The 19,312-nt window shown below is 40.8% G+C and overlaps 1 protein-coding gene across 1 annotated transcript in view; it reads right to left on the bottom strand.

Annotated features, from left to right (window-relative positions):
- The window catches only part of LOC101741909 (zonadhesin), a 30,790-nt gene that overhangs the window by 10,317 nt on the left and 1,161 nt on the right, over positions 1-19,312 (bottom strand). The window contains exons 3-14 of the mRNA XM_062669244.1: positions 18,244-18,441; positions 17,822-17,992; positions 16,502-16,693; positions 14,445-14,642; positions 14,023-14,193; positions 12,373-12,564; positions 10,423-10,620; positions 10,001-10,171; positions 4,260-4,451; positions 2,319-2,516; positions 1,897-2,067; positions 247-438 (exon numbers count right to left, since the gene is read on the bottom strand). Of these exons, the coding sequence (XP_062525228.1) occupies positions 247-438; positions 1,897-2,067; positions 2,319-2,516; positions 4,260-4,451; positions 10,001-10,171; positions 10,423-10,620; positions 12,373-12,564; positions 14,023-14,193; positions 14,445-14,642; positions 16,502-16,693; positions 17,822-17,992; positions 18,244-18,441 (2,244 nt within the window). The remainder of the gene's footprint in view (positions 1-246; positions 439-1,896; positions 2,068-2,318; positions 2,517-4,259; positions 4,452-10,000; positions 10,172-10,422; positions 10,621-12,372; positions 12,565-14,022; positions 14,194-14,444; positions 14,643-16,501; positions 16,694-17,821; positions 17,993-18,243; positions 18,442-19,312) is intronic.

Below are 19,312 nucleotides of genomic sequence, written 5' to 3'. Positions count from 1 at the left end.
TCAAGGCCCGCGATGAAATCTATGCAATAGCTTAATAATTTAATCATTATTGTTTGTAACTTTATTAATCTTAGAAAGTTCCATATAAATTCAGGAAAAAACAACATTGGAGTATTTCAGTAGTTAATATAGGTATTGTATAAATATTTGTTCTAGGGGAAACGGCATTCAAGAGTGGACCTCATCTCGTCAATAGCATCAAAAAACCACCAAAACAGCGTTGATTGTATTACATGTTGTACTTACGACAGTCTGTGGCCAGTACACATCTCTTGTCATTCTCACTTAGGAGCTTATAATTTTGTTTACAAACGCAGCCAGGACTGCATGGGTAGGGACGCGCGCATGCAGCTACAGCGCGGCTGTCGCTTGTTGGACAATAGTCGGCGGGACAACCAGCTTTGCAGGATACGAGCGTTTCGTTTGCATTGCACGGACCTAAAATAAAGCTCCTAATTAATTCTAGTTAACACTATCAATCCGTACCGTTACAAATATCCGTCACATATTGTATCATATTGTACATATTGTAACAGATATTTGTAACACTTGGATATTGAAATTTTAATTGGATTCAGTCATACAAAAAACTTATATTTTGATAAAACAATTAAAAATGCAAAGACGAGCTTGATTAATCTATTGGTTTTATCCCTGCAAACTCTTAATAATAAACAACACAAGGCTTTCTAACATTTGCTTTAAGCTAATTCTAGAGTACCTCGGAAACATTGCCGGAAAACATAGAAATAATTTAGAGAAGCTAGTTGTTACTCTCAAAGTGGAAGGAAAAATATGGCGAGGCAGCAACCCAATGCGCTCTTTTGAACAGATCTGCACCACACTCGGTTACAGTCTGCGATGATGTACAAGTAATCAAAGACAGAACAAGATGACACAAGATCGTAAGTACGAAAGACACGGATGGAGGTGGTCACAACCCCCGACACAAGAAGCTCAACTGGGAGACGAGGACTAGAAGACAGAAATTTCATGTATATTTGTTGGGAAAAAAGATATCACATATTATTATGATACATATATGGAAAGCGCCGCATTAGTACTAAAGTAATAATAAATAATAAAGATCATTTATTGCCTTTCACATCATAAAATGAAATACAAAAAAAAGAAAAGCAAAAAAAAGAGAAAAAGGCAAAAGGAGGTGGCTCAGCTATTGCTGTTCAAAGTTGATAAATTGAACAGCGCTGATTTTCAGTCACCCCCGTTTCCCTTTGGTTCTTTGCGGGAATGAAGACTCCGTACGTGTGTACATACTCAGAATATGATATAAATTAGTAAAATTAGTAATTTTATAAAAATTTAAGAAAAAACAAAATAAAAATCAAATTAAATGGTGAACCCGAAAACTACTTATATCTTGAACCCGAAAAGTACTTATATCTTTTCTTCTGCACCGTATGTACTGAAAACCCGCGTGGAAATTTTATTTTTTCTCAGAAACGGCCTATTGCACTTTTTAGTTTTTGTGTTAATTTTTAGTTTAATTTGGGTTGTTGCAACTTTCATGTAGAATTGAAGAATTGAAGCTTACAAATGTAATTAAATTTCATTAAAAGAGGTATGATGTAGTGACTACGTAAATTAACCTCAAACACCAGTCATCGCTATCGTCGAATCCGTCGCTTGCGACGAAGGGCTCGACGAGTAAATTAACCCTCAGACACAGCCTACTGAGTTTCTCGCCGGATCTTCTCAGTGGGTCGCGTTTCCGATCCGGTGGTAGATTCTGCGAAGCAAGGCTCTTGCTAGGGTTCGTGTTAGCAACGTCGTCAGGTTTGAGCCCCGTGAGCTCACCTACTAGTTAAGGTTACGCTGATATAGCCTCTCAAGGCTCTCAGCTTAGGTAGGAAAACAAATTTAAACGTAACTTACTAGGGCAGGTTTCTATTTTAACACATTTCCCTTCTGTTTCAGACAAGATGTACCCTTCTTGACATTGACATCCGTCCACGTTCTCAGTAGGCGGCTTGTAAGGTGGACAGTTCGGTGGATTCGGCACAGAGCAGGTAGGTCTACACCTGGCCGGCACCGGACACTGACCAGCTGTTTAGAAATAATAGTTTGTGTTAAAATTTTAAATAAAAAAAACGATGAACTTCAAATAGGATTTCCGGAAGGACTTCAATAAATATTTATTACAAGAATAGAAGTAACCTCAAAAAATATGTGAACCATGTGAAACTCTTCTTTCCGGTTAATAGGCAGACATACTATCATCATAACAGATCATCGACTTAACACATAAAGAAATCTAGGAAAGTCAAGATATTAATGTTCTATAACATTTCACTTACGACACGCGTTCTTCGGGACACAAACGTCATTGTTGTTCCTGTAATAGCCTTTTGCACACACGCACTGCGGCCTGCAGTAAGAGCGCAGTTCAGCAGGACAATTCTGGTTAGAGGTACTGTTGAGATCCTCGCATCGTTCCGCCAAACATTGTGCACACGGATTCCAAACTTCGTTGGGTCGTGTGCACGTGACTGGAGCTGAAACAGGTTTCAACTGATAACTAAGCCCTTAAAAAGTTTTCGTTGGTGTGCAAGAGACGCAAAATGCGTCCGCGATATCTCTGCTTTGCATTTAATTTTAATTTTGACTAGCAGCAGCTGAGCAGGTATCTCGATGTGTGATGTCAGATGTGCAGTAAAATAAATAATTAATGATACACAACAACCCGACTCCAAAAGAAATACTATCTATAATATGGGTGTTAACATTTTATAGACAAGGACGATTAAATTGCTAACAAACTTACTGGTGGTAGGACCTCTTGTGAGTCCGCCCGGGTGGGTACCACCACCCTGCCTATTTCTGCCGTAAAGCAGTAATGCGTTTCGGTTTGAAGGGTGGGGCAGCTGTTGTAACTATACTTGAGACCTTAGAACTTATATCTCGAGGTGGGTGGCGCATTTACGTCGTAAATGTCTATGGGCTCCAGTAACCACTTAACACCAGGTGGGCTGCGAGCTCGTCCACCTATCTAGCAATAAAAAAAATAACAATATTTTTAATACTTTGTCTGCCTCCGCCTGCAATAACAAAACTGAATTTCATTAAAAAAAAAAACAGGTGGCACTCGGGAACTGCCGCGGTAAAGCTATTGCATAGCATTTTTTATCAACTTATGCAATTATAATTAGACAATGATAATTTAATATTAAAACAATAATAAAACAGGACCACGCTATATTAAACATTAAAAAGTAAATGTATCTGGGCTCCAGTAACCACTTAACATCAGGTGGTCCGTGAGCTCGCTCACCCATCTATGCAAATAAAAAAGTATAAATTAGTTCAAGAAGTCGGCTTATGCAAAGAATCCAATCACTGGTAGAAAATTAAAAAATATATATATATCTAAAACAAAAAAAAAGAAATCAATAATTTCATGATGCGCATGCAGTGTGACGTCACGCCACGCGCTTATTCACAAACACTACACAAGCGCAACGTGTGAATGTGTTGAACGCGAGCTACATGATAGGCGGAGTGAGGGGTTTAAGGTTTTTTTTTGTTACGGAATTTCATGATTCGGTCGCCGCGCTCAAGGCGTTCTCCCCGCGATAACCTACGGCGCGGAAACCTGGAGACTGACGGCAGGGCTGGCCCATAAGTTAAGAGTCGCACAGCGGGCGATGGAGAGAGCTATGCTCGGTATTTCTCTAAGGGACAAAATCCGGAACGAAGAAATTCGACGGAGAATCAAAGTCGACGACATAGCTCTCAAAGTTAGCAGGCTGAAGTAGCAATGGGCCGATCACATCTGTCGAGCCAGCGACGCCAGATGGGGGAGGAAAGTCCTCGAATGGAGGCCACGGATGGGTACCAGGAGCGTGGGGCGTCCTCCAACCAGGTCGACTGATGACTTATTACACACGGCGGGAAGTCGTTGGATGCGGAAGGCAGAAGACCGCATTATGTGGAAGGCATTGGGGAAGGCCTATGTCCAGTAGTGGGCAGATAATGGCTGATGATAATGATGCTCAAGGCCCGCGATGAAATCTATGCAATAGCTTAATAATTTAATCATTATTGTTTGTAACTTTACTAATCTTAGAAAGTTCCATATAAATTCAGGAAAAAACAACATTGGAGTATTTCAGTAGTTAATATAGGTATTGTATAAATATTTGTTCTAGGGGAAACGGCATTCAAGAGTGGACCTCATCTCGTCAATAGCATCAAAAAACCACCAAAACAGCGTTGATTGTATTACATGTTGTACTTACGACAGTCTGTGGTCAGTACACATCTCTTGTCATTCTCACTTAGGAGCTTATAATTTTGTTTACAAACGCAGCCAGGACTGCATGGGTAGGGACGCGCGCATGCAGCTACAGCGCGGCTGTCGCTTGTTGGACAATAGTCGGCGGGACAACCAGCTTTGCAGGATACGAGCGTTTCGTTTGCATTGCACGGACCTAAAATAAAGTTCCTAATTAATTCTAGTTAATACTATCAATCCGTACCGTTACAAATATCCGTCACATATTGTATCATATTGTACATATTGTAACAGATATTTGTAACACTTGGATATTGAAATTTTAATTGGATTCAGTCATACAAAAAACTTATATTTTGATAAAACAATTAAAAATGCAAAGACGAGCTTGATTAATCTATTGGTTTTATCCCTGCAAACTCTTAATAATAAACAACACAAGGCTTTCTAACATTTGCTTTAAGCTAATTCTAGAGTACCTCGGAAACATTGCCGGAAAACATAGAAATAATTTAGAGAAGCTAGTTGTTACTGGCAAAGTGGAAGGAAAAATATGGCGAGGCAGCAACCTAATGCGTTCCTTTTGAACAGATCTGCACCACACTCGGTTACAGAGTCTGCGATGATGTACAAGTAATCAAAGACAGAACAAGATGACACAAGATCGTAAGTACGAAAGACACGGATGGAGGTGGTCACAACCCCTGACACAAGAAGCTCAACTGGGAGACGAGGACTAGAAGACAGAAATTTGATGTATATTTGTTGGGAAAAAGGATATCACATATTATTATGATACATATATGGAAAGCGCCGCATTGGTACTAAAGTACTTATATCTTTTCTTCTGCACCGTATGTACTGAAAACCCGCGTGGAAATTTTATTTTTTCTCAGAAACGGCCTATTGCACTTTTTAGTTTTTGTGTTAATTTTTAGTTTCCGAACTCTGCCATTGCCGGTCCCAAGCCCGGATGAGAAAAGAGGAGGGTTGGCCGTAAACAACGAAACATGCAGGACATCTAAATAGGTCGGCCATAAAACTTGTCAACGCCGAGTAATGGGCGGCGGTCAATTAACCCATGAATGTGGCCATCGGAGGCCATGAGTGACTAAATACCCTCAAAAAAACCGAGGGCAGGTACATGGGGAACACCTGCTACTATTCTCCCACCCTTTTTTAATGGAATAATGGAAAAAGAAATATGTGATTTGTCATGCGATCCGGCTAACCCCCGGCGCCATGAGGTACCCGGGCCTTATGGTGTGAAATCTGCTACCGAAGACTGTGCAGGAGTAGGTAACCAGGCTCCCGTACCAGTGAATGCTACTGGAAAACGATATATTCAACAGGCCTTTCATCCTAGTCTGTTCACAAGAACTAGATGCTCGTCACTGGGAAGTACTCCCCAGCTAGAAACTACCACAGCATTAGAAGACAGTAATTCTGATACTTTTGTACCAAAACCACCAGACTGGCAAAGGATCCCTGGAATTAGAAACCAAAAGAGAAAAAGACAAAAACTACAGTCACCCTCACCAGAAAAAATCACAATTAGCAATAGATTTAGCGAATTACCACTTGATTCTAAAGAACCCACGAAGGAGCCAATGGAGAAACGACCTAGTAAGCCACCTCCTATAATATTATATGGAGTTGAAGACGTCAACAAACTCGTGGAACTGCTGGAGTCTACAGTAGACAAAGACTGTTTTACAATAAAGATTATCAATAGAAATCAACTGAGAGTAGTCTGCGTGGACACAGAAATATACAAAAACGTTAGTCCGGAAAAAAGGCCTTATAGGGCATACTTTCAACTTAAAAGACCAACGCTGCTATAGAATAGTCATCAAACACCTGCACCATACAACTCCACACAGTGCAATCAAAGAAGAAATCGAAAAGACGGGAAACAAAGTCCAAGGTGAAATTATAAACTCTAAGTTTGGACCAGACAAAAAACCAACCTCCACATTCTTTATTAATATCGAACCAGGAGCGAACAACGCCGCAGTGAAAGACATTAAATATATATACCATCAGTCAGTTATAATCGAAGATCCAAAAAAAAGAACCACGTTGCCACAATGTCAAAGGTGCCAGCAATATGGTCACTCTAAAAATTATTGCATGAGACCATACCGATGCGTGAAGTGTGGCCAAGGGCATAAAACAGCGGATTGCCCAAAGAAGGACCGCAATACACCAGCAAAATGCGCCCTTTGCCAAGGCGCACATCCGGCTAACTATAAAGGTTGTGAAATTTACAAAGAAATTCTAAACAGACGTATGGCTAGGAATCTAACCTTCAGAACTAAAACACAAGTGACAAGCAGGACTGTCCCAATAGACTTTCTACCACAACCTCTCGAAAAAACACAAGAAAAACTTCTCTACTCGGATATACTTAAAAAGAAAGAAACCCAGCCAACTACTACAATTAGCGTGAATAACAAATTAGAAGAATTACTCATCAAACAATCGGAGAAATTCGAATTAATCCTACAACAGATGAGCACTCTCATGAGTCTCATAGCTACTCTAGTCGAAAGAATATCAAAATGACCGCACTGAGAGTGGGTACCTGGAATATTAATGGTCTTTCTTCGAGCAAGACTGAGTTGGAACTGTTGATGAACAATAACCAGCTTGATGTTGTACTTGTCTCTGAAGCTCACTGTACAAGTAAAAGCAAAATTAGCATCAAAGGATGCCACATCTATGTGACTAATCATCCTGATGGAACTGGCCACGCGGGAACAGCCGTTGTGATAAGAAAATCAATTAAACATCAAATGCTGCCAGAATTTAGGACAAACCATATCCAAGCTACCACGGTTGCAGTCGAAACCCGCTGTGGACATTTGAATTTGTCAGCGGTATACTGCCCACCGAGACATACAATTAGCGCAACAAAGTTTACAGATTACTTCGCTACACTGGGGAGGTAATTTGTGGCTGGTGGAGACTGGAACGCCAAAAATACATATTGGGGCTCAAGGCTAACAACAACTAGAGGCAGACAACTAAAGCTAAGTCTCGAAGAAAACGGCCTCAGCACTGTCTCGTCTGGAGAACCAACTTACTGGCCTACGGATACAAATAAAAAACCAGATTTATTAGACTTCTTCGTAGTAAAGGGACTCTCGAAAAATTATCTCAAGGCAGAGACTTGTCTAGACAGTAATTCTGACCACACACCTGTTCTCTTAACTATTAGTACGACCATTATTCATTATGACAAGCCTGATACCCTCTACAACAACCGCACTGATTGGGAAGGCTTCAAAGATTATATTGAAAATAATATCGAATTGAAAGTATCGTTGAAGTCACCTGATGAAATAGATGAAGCAACTCAATATATTACTAACCTCATCCAAAAGGCTTGCTGGACTAACACACCCATTCCAAGGAAAAATTCTCAAGTGGCTGGAAATGTACCTCTCGAAGTCAAACACAAAATTTTAGAAAAAAGAAAGCTGCGTAGAATATGGCATCAAACTAGAAACAAAAGCGACAAGACTGCACTTAACAGAGCTATTAGAGAACTGAAAAACCTAATAGACAATGTGAATAATGCCACGCTACAAAATAATCTGGAAAACCTAACGGCCACAAAATCAACGGACCATTCACTCTGGAAATTTACAAAGGCACTGGTCAGACCACAACAATACAAATGTCCCATTAAAACTGTTTCTGGATGGGCTAGGACAAGTACAGAAAAAGCGAACATGTTTGGAAAACATCTAGCCAACATCTTCAAGCCGAATGATAGCAATAATGTGGAGTTTGAAAATGCAGTTGAAAGTACACTGCAGCAAGACCTGCAACTCTCCACCCCACCAAGGCCAGTTACGATACAGGAGCTGAAAAGGACCATAATTAAATTACAAAATAAAAAAGCCCCTGGATTCGACCTCATCACCAAAGAAATTGTCACAGAGCTTCCCAAAAAGGCATTGGTCTTCCTGGTGACTCTCTTTAATAGTGTGCTTAGAGTGCAACATTTTCCCAGATTATGGAAAGTATCCATAGTGACAATGATTCACAAGCCTGGAAAGCCCCCGGAAGAACCCACATCATACAGACCCATAAACCTGTTGCCTGTGCTGTCCAAGATGTTTGAGAGGATTCTCTTGAGTAGAATATTACCCATACTCAATGAAAACAAAATTGTACCCAGACATCAATTCGGTTTTCGACAACAGCACTCTACCATAGAACAAGTGCATAGGGTCTGTGAAAAAATTCGATCATCCCTTGAAAACAAAGAATACTGCTCTGCCGTATTTCTGGACATCCAGGCTGCGTTCGATAAGGTGTGGCATAAAGGCCTACTATACAAAATAAAGGCATTCCTACCCCATAGTTATTATCCACTGATGAAATCATACCTGATAGATAGAATTTTCCAGGTGAGAGAAGACGGAGAGCTATCAAATATTCACGATATAATGGCGGGAGTCCCACAGGGTACTGTCCTGGGACCCGTCTTGTACACCATATATACTGCTGACCTTCCTGAAACACAAGGCGTTACCACAGCTACATTTGCGGACGACACAGCACTACTTGCAAGCAGCACGGACCCAGCTGTTGCCTCTGCTACCTTGCAGAACAACCTTGACAAAGTGACTGAATGGCTCCAGAAATGGCGAATAAAGGCTAATACTACAAAATCCGTCCACATAACATTTACGCTTAGGAAAGGAAGCTGCGCATCGGTAAAAATGTGCGATATCACCCTGCCACAATGTGATACAGTCAGATATCTCGGTATGCACCTGGACAAAAGACTGACATGGAAAAAACACATCCAATCAAAACGAGATGAGCTAAACATGCGGTTCAAAAACATTTACTGGCTGATGGCACGTAACTCGAAACTTTCCACTGACAATAAGCTCCTAATCTACAAAATGATCCTGAAGCCAATATGGACGTATGGATTGCAACTGTGGGGAAGTGCATGCGACTCCAGTTTAAATATCATGCAAAGAATGCAGAATGGCATCTTAAGGACCATAGCAAACGTACCATGGTTTGTGACAAACACTGAGATCCATGAAGCCATGAACATGAGAACTGTTAAGGAAGAGATAAGGTTGACAGGGACTAAGTACAGAACTCGGCTGGAAAACCACCCAAATACCCTAGCTAATGCGTTGACAAAAGTCAGTTACATCAAGCGACTGAAACGTCATGATATACAGGGAGTTGGTGACAGATGGTGATCAATGAGGAGTCTCCTGGTGAGGAGCCTCTTCGACGCGATGGCACACGCAACGCATCTGCTCATAGTCCAGGACTGATCGCAGATAGGCACATAACAAAAAAAAAATCTTTTATTTGGGTTGTTGCAACTTTCATGTAGAATTGAAGAATTGAAGCTTACAAATGTAATTAAATTTCATTAAAAGAGGTATGATGTAGTGACTACGTAAATTAACCTCAAGCACCAGTCATCGCTATCGTCGAATCCGTCGCTTGCGACGAAGGGCTCGACGAGTAAATTAACCCTCAGACACAGCCTACTGAGTTTCTCGCCGGATCTTCTCAGTGGGTCGCGTTTCCGATCCGGTGGTAGATTCTGCGAAGCACGGCTCTTGCTAGGGTTCGTGTTAGCAACGTCGTCAGGTTTGAGCCCCGTGAGCTCACCTACTAGTTAAGGTTACGCTGATATAGCCTCTCAAGGCTCTCAGCTTAGGTAGGAAAACAAATTTAAACGTAACTTACTAGGGCAGGTTTCTATTTTAACACATTTCCCTTCTGTTTCAGACAAGATGTACCCTTCTTGACATTGACATCCGTCCACGTTCTCAGTAGGCGGCTTGTAAGGTGGACAGTTCGGTGGATTCGGCACAGAGCAGGTAGGTCTACACCTGGCCGGCACCGGACACTGACCAGCTGTTTAGAAATAATAGTTTGTGTTAAAATTTTAAATAAAAAAAACGATGAACTTCAAATAGGATTTCCGGAAGGACTTCAATAAATATTTATTACAAGAATAGAAGTAACCTCAAAAAATATGTGAACCATGTGAAACTCTTCTTTCCGGTTAATAGGCAGACATACTATCATCATAACAGATCATCGACTTAACACATAAAGAAATCTAGGAAAGTCAAGATATTAATGTTCTATAACATTTCACTTACGACACGCGTTCTTCGGGACACAAACGTCATTGTTGTTCCTGTAATAGCCTTTTGCACACACGCACTGCGGCCTGCAGTAAGAGCGCAGTTCAGCAGGACAATTCTGGTTAGAGGTACTGTTGAGATCCTCGCATCGTTCCGCCAAACATTGTGCACACGGATTCCAAACTTCGTTGGGTCGTGTGCACGTGACTGGAGCTGAAACAGGTTTCAACTGATAACTAAGCCCTTAAAAAGTTTTCGTTGGTGTGCAAGAGACGCAAAATGCGTCCGCGATATCTCTGCTTTGCATTTAATTTTAATTTTGACTAGCAGCAGCTGAGCAGGTATCTCGATGTGTGATGTCAGATGTGCAGTAAAATAAATAATTAATGATACACAACAACCCGACTCCAAAAGAAATACTATCTATAATATGGGTGTTAACATTTTATAGACAAGGACGATTAAATTGCTAACAAACTTACTGGTGGTAGGACCTCTTGTGAGTCCGCCCGGGTGGGTACCACCACCCTGCCTATTTCTGCCGTAAAGCAGTAATGCGTTTCGGTTTGAAGGGTGGGGCAGCTGTTGTAACTATACTTGAGACCTTAGAACTTATATCTCGAGGTGGGTGGCGCATTTACGTCGTAAATGTCTATGGGCTCCAGTAACCACTTAACACCAGGTGGGCTGCGAGCTCGTCCACCTATCTAGCAATAAAAAAAAATAACAATATTTTTAATACTTTGTCTGCCTCCGCCTGCAATAACAAAACTGAATTTCATTAAAAAAAAAACATGTGGCACTCGGGAACTGCCGCGGTAAAGCTATTGCATAGCATTTTTTATCAACTTATGCAATTATAATTAGACAATGATAATTTAATATTAAAACAATAATAAAACAGGACCACGCTATATTAAACATTAAAAAGTAAATGTATCTGGGCTCCAGTAAGCACTTAACATCAGGTGGGCCGTGAGCTCGTTCACCCATCTATGCAAATAAAAAAGTATAAATTAGTTCAAGAAGTCGGCTTATGCAAAGAATCCAATCACTGGTAGAAAATTAAAAAAAATATATATATCTAAAACAAAAAAAAAGAAATCAATAATTTCATGATGCGCATGCAGTGTGACGTCACGCCACGCGCTTATTCACAAACACTACACAAGCGCAACGTGTGAATGTGTTGAACGCGAGCTACATGATAGGCGGAGTGAGGGGTGTAAGGTTTTTTTTTGTTACGGAATTTCATGATTCGGTCGCCGCGCTCAAGGCGTTCTCCCCGCGATAACCTACGGCGCGGAAACCTGGAGACTGACGGCAGGGCTGGCCCATAAGTTAAGAGTCGCACAGCGGGCGATGGAGAGAGCTATGCTCGGTATTTCTCTAAGGGACAAAATCCGGAACGAAGAAATTCGACGGAGAATCAAAGTCGACGACATAGCTCTCAAAGTTAGCAGGCTGAAGTAGCAATGGGCCGGTCACATCTGTCGAGCCAGCGACGCCAGATAGGGGAGGAAAGTCCTCGAATGGAGGCCACGGATGGGTACCAGGAGCGTGGGGCGTCCTCCAACCAGGTCGACTGATGACTTATTACACACGGCGGGAAGTCGTTGGATGCGGAAGGCAGAAGACCGCATTATGTGGAAGGCATTGGGGAAGGCCTATGTCCAGCAGTGGGCAGATAATGGCTGATGATGATGATGATAATGATGCTCAAGGCCCGCGATGAAATCTATGCAATAGCTTAATAATTTAATCATTATTGTTTGTAACTTTACTAATCTTAGAAAGTTCCATATAAATTCAGGAAAAAACAACATTGGAGTATTTCAGTAGTTAATATAGGTATTGTATAAATATTTGTTCTAGGGGAAACGGCATTCAAGAGTGGACCTCATCTCGTCAATAGCATCAAAAAACCACCAAAACAGCGTTGATTGTATTACATGTTGTACTTACGACAGTCTGTGGCCAGTACACATCTCTTGTCATTCTCACTTAGGAGCTTATAATTTTGTTTACAAACGCAGCCAGGACTGCATGGGTAGGGACGCGCGCATGCAGCTACAGCGCGGCTGTCGCTTGTTGGACAATAGTCGGCGGGACAACCAGCTTTGCAGGATACGAGCGTTTCGTTTGCATTGCACGGACCTAAAATAAAGCTCCTAATTAATTCTAGTTAACACTATCAATCCGTACCGTTACAAATATCCGTCACATATTGTATCATATTGTACATATTGTAACAGATATTTGTAACACTTGGATATTGAAATTTTAATTGGATTCAGTCATACAAAAAACTTATATTTTGATAAAACAATTAAAAATGCAAAGACGAGCTTGATTAATCTATTGGTTTTATCCCTGCAAACTCTTAATAATAAACAACACAAGGCTTTCTAACATTTGCTTTAAGCTAATTCTAGAGTACCTCGGAAACATTGCCGGAAAACATAGAAATAATTTAGAGAAGCTAGTTGTTACTCTCAAAGTGGAAGGAAAAATATGGCGAGGCAGCAACCCAATGCGCTCTTTTGAACAGATCTGCACCACACTCGGTTACAGTCTGCGATGATGTACAAGTAATCAAAGACAGAACAAGATGACACAAGATCGTAAGTACGAAAGACACGGATGGAGGTGGTCACAACCCCCGACACAAGAAGCTCAACTGGGAGACGAGGACTAGAAGACAGAAATTTCATGTATATTTGTTGGGAAAAAGGATATCACATATTATTATGATACATATATGGAAAGCGCCGCATTAGTACTAAAGTAATAATAAATAATAAAGATCATTTATTGCCTTTCACATCATAAAATGAAATACAAAAAAAAGAAAAGCAAAAAAAAGAGAAAAAGGCAAAAGGAGGTGGCTCAGCTATTGCTGTTCAAAGTTGATAAATTGAACAGCGCTGATTTTCAGTCACCCCCGTTTCCCTTTGGTTCTTTGCGGGAATGAAGACTCCGTACGTGTGTACATACTCAGAATATGATATAAATTAGTAAAATTAGTAATTTTATAAAAATTTAAGAAAAAACAAAATAAAAATCAAATTAAATGGTGAACCCGAAAACTACTTATATCTTGAACCCGAAAAGTACTTATATCTTTTCTTCTGCACCGTATGCACTGAAAACCCGCGTGGAAATTTTATTTTTTCTCAGAAACGGCCTATTGCACTTTTTAGTTTTTGTGTTAATTTTTAGTTTAATTTGGGTTGTTGCAACTTTCATGTAGAATTGAAGAATTGAAGCTTACAAATGTAATTAAATTTCATTAAAAGAGGTATGATGTAGTGACTACGTAAATTAACCTCAAACACCAGTCATCGCTATCGTCGAATCCGTCGCTTGCGACGAAGGGCTCGACGAGTAAATTAACCCTCAGACACAGCCTACTGAGTTTCTCGCCGGATCTTCTCAGTGGGTCGCGTTTCCGATCCGGTGGTAGATTCTGCGAAGCACGGCTCTTGCTAGGGTTCGTGTTAGCAACGTCGTCAGGTTTGAGCCCCGTGAGCTCACCTACTAGTTAAGGTTACGCTGATATAGCCTCTCAAGGCTCTCAGCTTAGGTAGGAAAACAAATTTAAACGTAACTTACTAGGGCAGGTTTCTATTTTAACACATTTCCCTTCTGTTTCAGACAAGATGTACCCTTCTTGACATTGACATCCGTCCACGTTCTCAGTAGGCGGCTTGTAAGGTGGACAGTTCGGTGGATTCGGCACAGAGCAGGTAGGTCTACACCTGGCCGGCACCGGACACTGACCAGCTGTTTAGAAATAATAGTTTGTGTTAAAATTTTAAATAAAAAAAACGATGAACTTCAAATAGGATTTCCGGAAGGACTTCAATAAATATTTATTACAAGAATAGAAGTAACCTCAAAAAATATGTGAACCATGTGAAACTCTTCTTTCCGGTTAATAGGCAGACATACTATCATCATAACAGATCATCGACTTAACACATAAAGAAATCTAGGAAAGTCAAGATATTAATGTTCTATAACATTTCACTTACGACACGCGTTCTTCGGGACACAAACGTCATTGTTGTTCCTGTAATAGCCTTTTGCACACACGCACTGCGGCCTGCAGTAAGAGCGCAGTTCAGCAGGACAATTCTGGTTAGAGGTACTGTTGAGATCCTCGCATCGTTCCGCCAAACATTGTGCACACGGATTCCAAACTTCGTTGGGTCGTGTGCACGTGACTGGAGCTGAAACAGGTTTCAACTGATAACTAAGCCCTTAAAAAGTTTTCGTTGGTGTGCAAGAGACGCAAAATGCGTCCGCGATATCTCTGCTTTGCATTTAATTTTAATTTTGACTAGCAGCAGCTGAGCAGGTATCTCGATGTGTGATGTCAGATGTGCAGTAAAATAAATATTTAATGATACACAACAACCCGACTCCAAAAGAAATACTATCTATAATATGGGTGTTAACATTTTATAGACAAGGACGATTAAATTGCTAACAAACTTACTGGTGGTAGGACCTCTTGTGAGTCCGCCCGGGTGGGTACCACCACCCTGCCTATTTCTGCCGTAAAGCAGTAATGCGTTTCGGTTTGAAGGGTGGGGCAGCTGTTGTAACTATACTTGAGACCTTAGAACTTATATCTCGAGGTGGGTGGCGCATTTACGTCGTAAATGTCTATGGGCTCCAGTAACCACTTAACACCAGGTGGGCTGCGAGCTCGTCCACCTATCTGGCAATAAAAAAAAAAAAAAAAAAAACAATATTTTTAATACTTCGTCTGCCTCCGCCTGCAATACCAAAACTGAATTTCATTTAAAAAAAAAAACATGTGGCACTCTGGAACTGCCGCGGTAAAGCTATTGCATAGCATTTTTTATCAACTTATGCAATTATAATTAGACAATGATAATTTAATATTAAAACAATAATAAAACAGGACCACGCTATATTAAACATTAAAAAGTAAATGTATCTGGGCACTTAGCCAGAAGCACTTAACATCAGGTGGGCCGTGAGCTCGTTCACCCATCTATGCAATAAAACAAACAAACAAAAGTTGTAAATATATCTGGGCTCCAGTAACCACTTAACATCAGGTGGTCCGTGAGCTCGCTCACCCATCTATGCAAATAAAAAAGTATAAATTAGTTCAAGAAGTCGGCTTATGCAAAGAATCCAATCACTGGTAGAAAATTAAAAAAAATATATATATCTAAAACAAAAAAAAAGAAATCAATAATTTCATGATGCGCATGCAGTGTGACGTCACGCCACGCGCTTATTCACAAACACTACACAAGCGCAACGTGTGAATGTGTTGAACGCGAGCTACATGGTAGGCGGAGCGAGGGGTGTAAGGTTTTTTTTTTGTTACGGAATTTCATGATTCGGTCGCCGCGCTCAAGGCGTTCTCCCCGCGATAACCTACGGCGCGGAAACCTGGAGACTGACGGCAGGGCTGGCCCATAAGTTAAGAGTCGCACAGCGGGCGATGGAGAGAGCTATGCTCGGTATTTCTCTAAGGGACAAAATCCGGAACGAAGAAATTCGACGGAGAATCAAAGTCGACGACATAGCTCTCAAAGTTAGCAGGCTGAAGTAGCAATGGGCCGGTCACATCTGTCGAGCCAGCGACGCCAGATGGGGGAGGAAAGTCCTCGAATGGAGGCCACGGATGGGTACCAGGAGCGTGGGGCGTCCTCCAACCAGGTCGACTGATGACTTATTACACACGGCGGGAAGTCGTTGGATGCGGAAGGCAGAAGACCGCATTATGTGGAAGGCATTGGGGAAGGCCTATGTCCAGCAGTGGGCAGATAATGGTTGATGATGATGATGATAATGATGCTCAAGGCCCGCGATGAAATCTATGCAATAGCTTAATAATTTAATCATTATTGTTTGTAACTTTACTAATCTTAGAAAGTTCCATATAAATTCAGGAAAAAACAACATTGGAGTATTTCAGTAGTAGGTACAGGTATTGTATAAATATTTGTTCTAGGGGAAACGGCATTCAAGAGTGGACCTCATCTCGTCAATAGCATCAAAAAACCACCAAAACAGCGTTGATTGTATTACATGTTGTACTTACGACAGTCTGTGGTCAGTACACATCTCTTGTCATTCTCACTTAGGAGCTTATAATTTTGTTTACAAACGCAGCCTGGATTGCATGGGTAGGGACGCGCGCATGCAGCTACAGCGCGGCTGTCGCTTGTTGGACAATAGTCGGCGGGACAACCAGCTTTGCAGGATACGAGCGTTTCGTTTGCATTGCACGGACCTAAAATAAAGTTCCTAATTAATTCTAGTTAACACTATCAATCCGTACCGTTACAAATATCCGTCACATATTGTATCATATTGTACATATTGTAACAGATATTTGTAACACTTGGATATTGAAATTTTAATTGGATTCAGTCATACAAAAAACTTATATTTTGATAAAACAATTAAAAATGCAAAGACGAGCTTGATTAATCTATTGGTTTTATCCCTGCAAACTCTTAATAATAAACAACACAAGGCTTTCTAACATTTGCTTTAAGCTTATTCTAGAGTACCTCGGAAACATTGCCGGAAAACATAGAAATAATTTAGAGAAGCTAGTTGTTACTGGCAAAGTGGAAGGAAAAATATGGCGAGGCAGCAACCTAATGCGTTCCTTTTGAACAGATCTGCACCACACTCGGTTACAGAGTCTGCGATGATGTACAAGTAATCAAAGACAGAACAAGATGACACAAGATCGTAAGTACGAAAGACACGGATGGAGGTGGTCACAACCCCTGACACAAGAAGCTCAACTGGATGACGAGGACTAGAAGACAGAAATTTGATGTATATTTGTTGGGAAAAAGGATATCACATATTATTATGATACATATATGGAAAGCGCCGCATTGGTACTAAAGTACTTATATCTTTTCTTCTATGTACTGAAAACCCACGTGGAAATTTTATTTTTTCTCAGAAACGGCCTATTGCACTTTTTAGTTTTTGTGTTAATTTTTAGTTTAATTTGGGTTGTTGCAACTTTCATGTAGAATTGAAGAATTGAAGCTTACAAATGTAATTAAATTTCATTAAAAGAGGTATGATGTAGTGACTACGTAAATTAACCTCAAGCACCAGTCATCGCTATCGTCGAATCCGTCGCTTGCGACGAAGGGCTCGACGAGTAAATTAACCCTCAGACACAGCCTACTGAGTTTCTCGCCGGATCTTCTCAGTGGGTCGCGTTTCCGATCCGGTGGTAGATTCTGCGAAGCACGGCTCTTGCTAGGGTTCGTGTTAGCAACGTCGTCAGGTTTGAGCCCCGTGAGCTCACCTACTAGTTAAGGTTACGCTGATATAGCCTCTCAAGGCTCTCAGCTTAGGTAGGAAAACAAATTTAAACGTAACTTACTAGGGCAGGTTTCTATTTTAACACATTTCCCTTCTGTTTCAGACAAGATGTACCCTTCTTGACATTGACATCCGTCCACGTTCTCAATAGGCGGCTTGTAAGGTGGACAGTTCGGTGGATTCGGCACAGAGCAGGTAGGTCTACACCTGGCGGGCACCGGACACTGACCAGCTGTTTAGAAATAATAGTTTGTGTTAAAATTTTAAATAAAAAAAACGATGAACTTCAAATAGGATTTCCGGAAGGACTCCAATAAATATTTATTACAAGAATAGAAGTAACCTCAAAAAATATGTGAACCATGTGAAACTCTTCTTTCCGGTTAATAGGCAGACATACTATCATCATAACAGATCATCGACTTAACACATAAAGAAATCTAGGAAAGTCAAGATATTAATGTTCTATAACATTTCACTTACGACACGCGTTCTTCGGGACACAAACGTCATTGTTGTTCCTGTAATAGCCTTTTGCACACACGCACTGCGGCCTGCAGTAAGAGCGCAGTTCAGCAGGACAATTCTGGTTAGAGGTACTGTTGAGATCCTCGCATCGTTCCGCCAAACATTGTGCACACGGATTCCAAACTTCGTTGGGTCGTGTGCACGTGACTGGAGCTGAAACAGGTTTCAACTGATAACTAAGCCCTTAAAAAGTTTTCGTTGGTGTGCAAGAGACGCAAAATGCGTCCGCGATATCTCTGCTTTGCATTTAATTTTAATTTTGACTAGCAGCAGCTGAGCAGGTATCTCGATGTGTGATGTCAGATGTGCAGTAAAATAAATATTTAATGATACACAACAACCCGACTCCAAAAGAAATACTATCTATAATATGGGTGTTAACATTTTATAGACAAGGACGATTAAATTGCTAACAAACTTACTGGTGGTAGGACCTCTTGTGAGTCCGCCCGGGTGGGTACCACCACCCTGCCTATTTCTGCCGTAAAGCAGTAATGCGTTTCGGTTTGAAGGGTGGGGCAGCTGTTGTAACTATACTTGAGACCTTAGAACTTATATCTCGAGGTGGGTGGCGCATTTACGTCGTAAATGTCTATGGGCTCCAGTAACCACTTAACACCAGGTGGGCTGCGAGCTCGTCCACCTATCTGGCAATAAAATAAAAAAAAAAAAAAACAATATTTTTAATACTTCGTCTGCCTCCGCCTGCAATACCAAAACTGAATTTCATTAAAAAAAAAAACAGGTGGCACTCGGGAACTGCCGCGGTAAAGCTATTGCATAGCATTTTTTATCAACTTATGCAATTATAATTAGACAATGATAATTTAATATTAAAACAATAATAAAACAGGACCACGCTATATTAAACATTAAAAAGTAAATATATCTGGGCTCCACTAACCACTTAACATCAGGTGGTCCGTGAGCTCGCTCACCCATCTATGCAAATAAAAAAGTATAAATTAGTTCAAAAAATCGGCTTATGCAAAGAATCCAATCACTGGTAGAAAATTAAAAAAAA

Source organism: Bombyx mori, chromosome 6 (assembly GCF_030269925.1).
Source record: "Bombyx mori chromosome 6, ASM3026992v2".
NCBI lineage: Eukaryota > Metazoa > Arthropoda > Insecta > Lepidoptera > Bombycidae > Bombyx > Bombyx mori.
The sequence above is the reverse complement of the archived record's forward strand: the minus strand, read 5'-3'. Positions and strand labels throughout refer to the sequence as shown.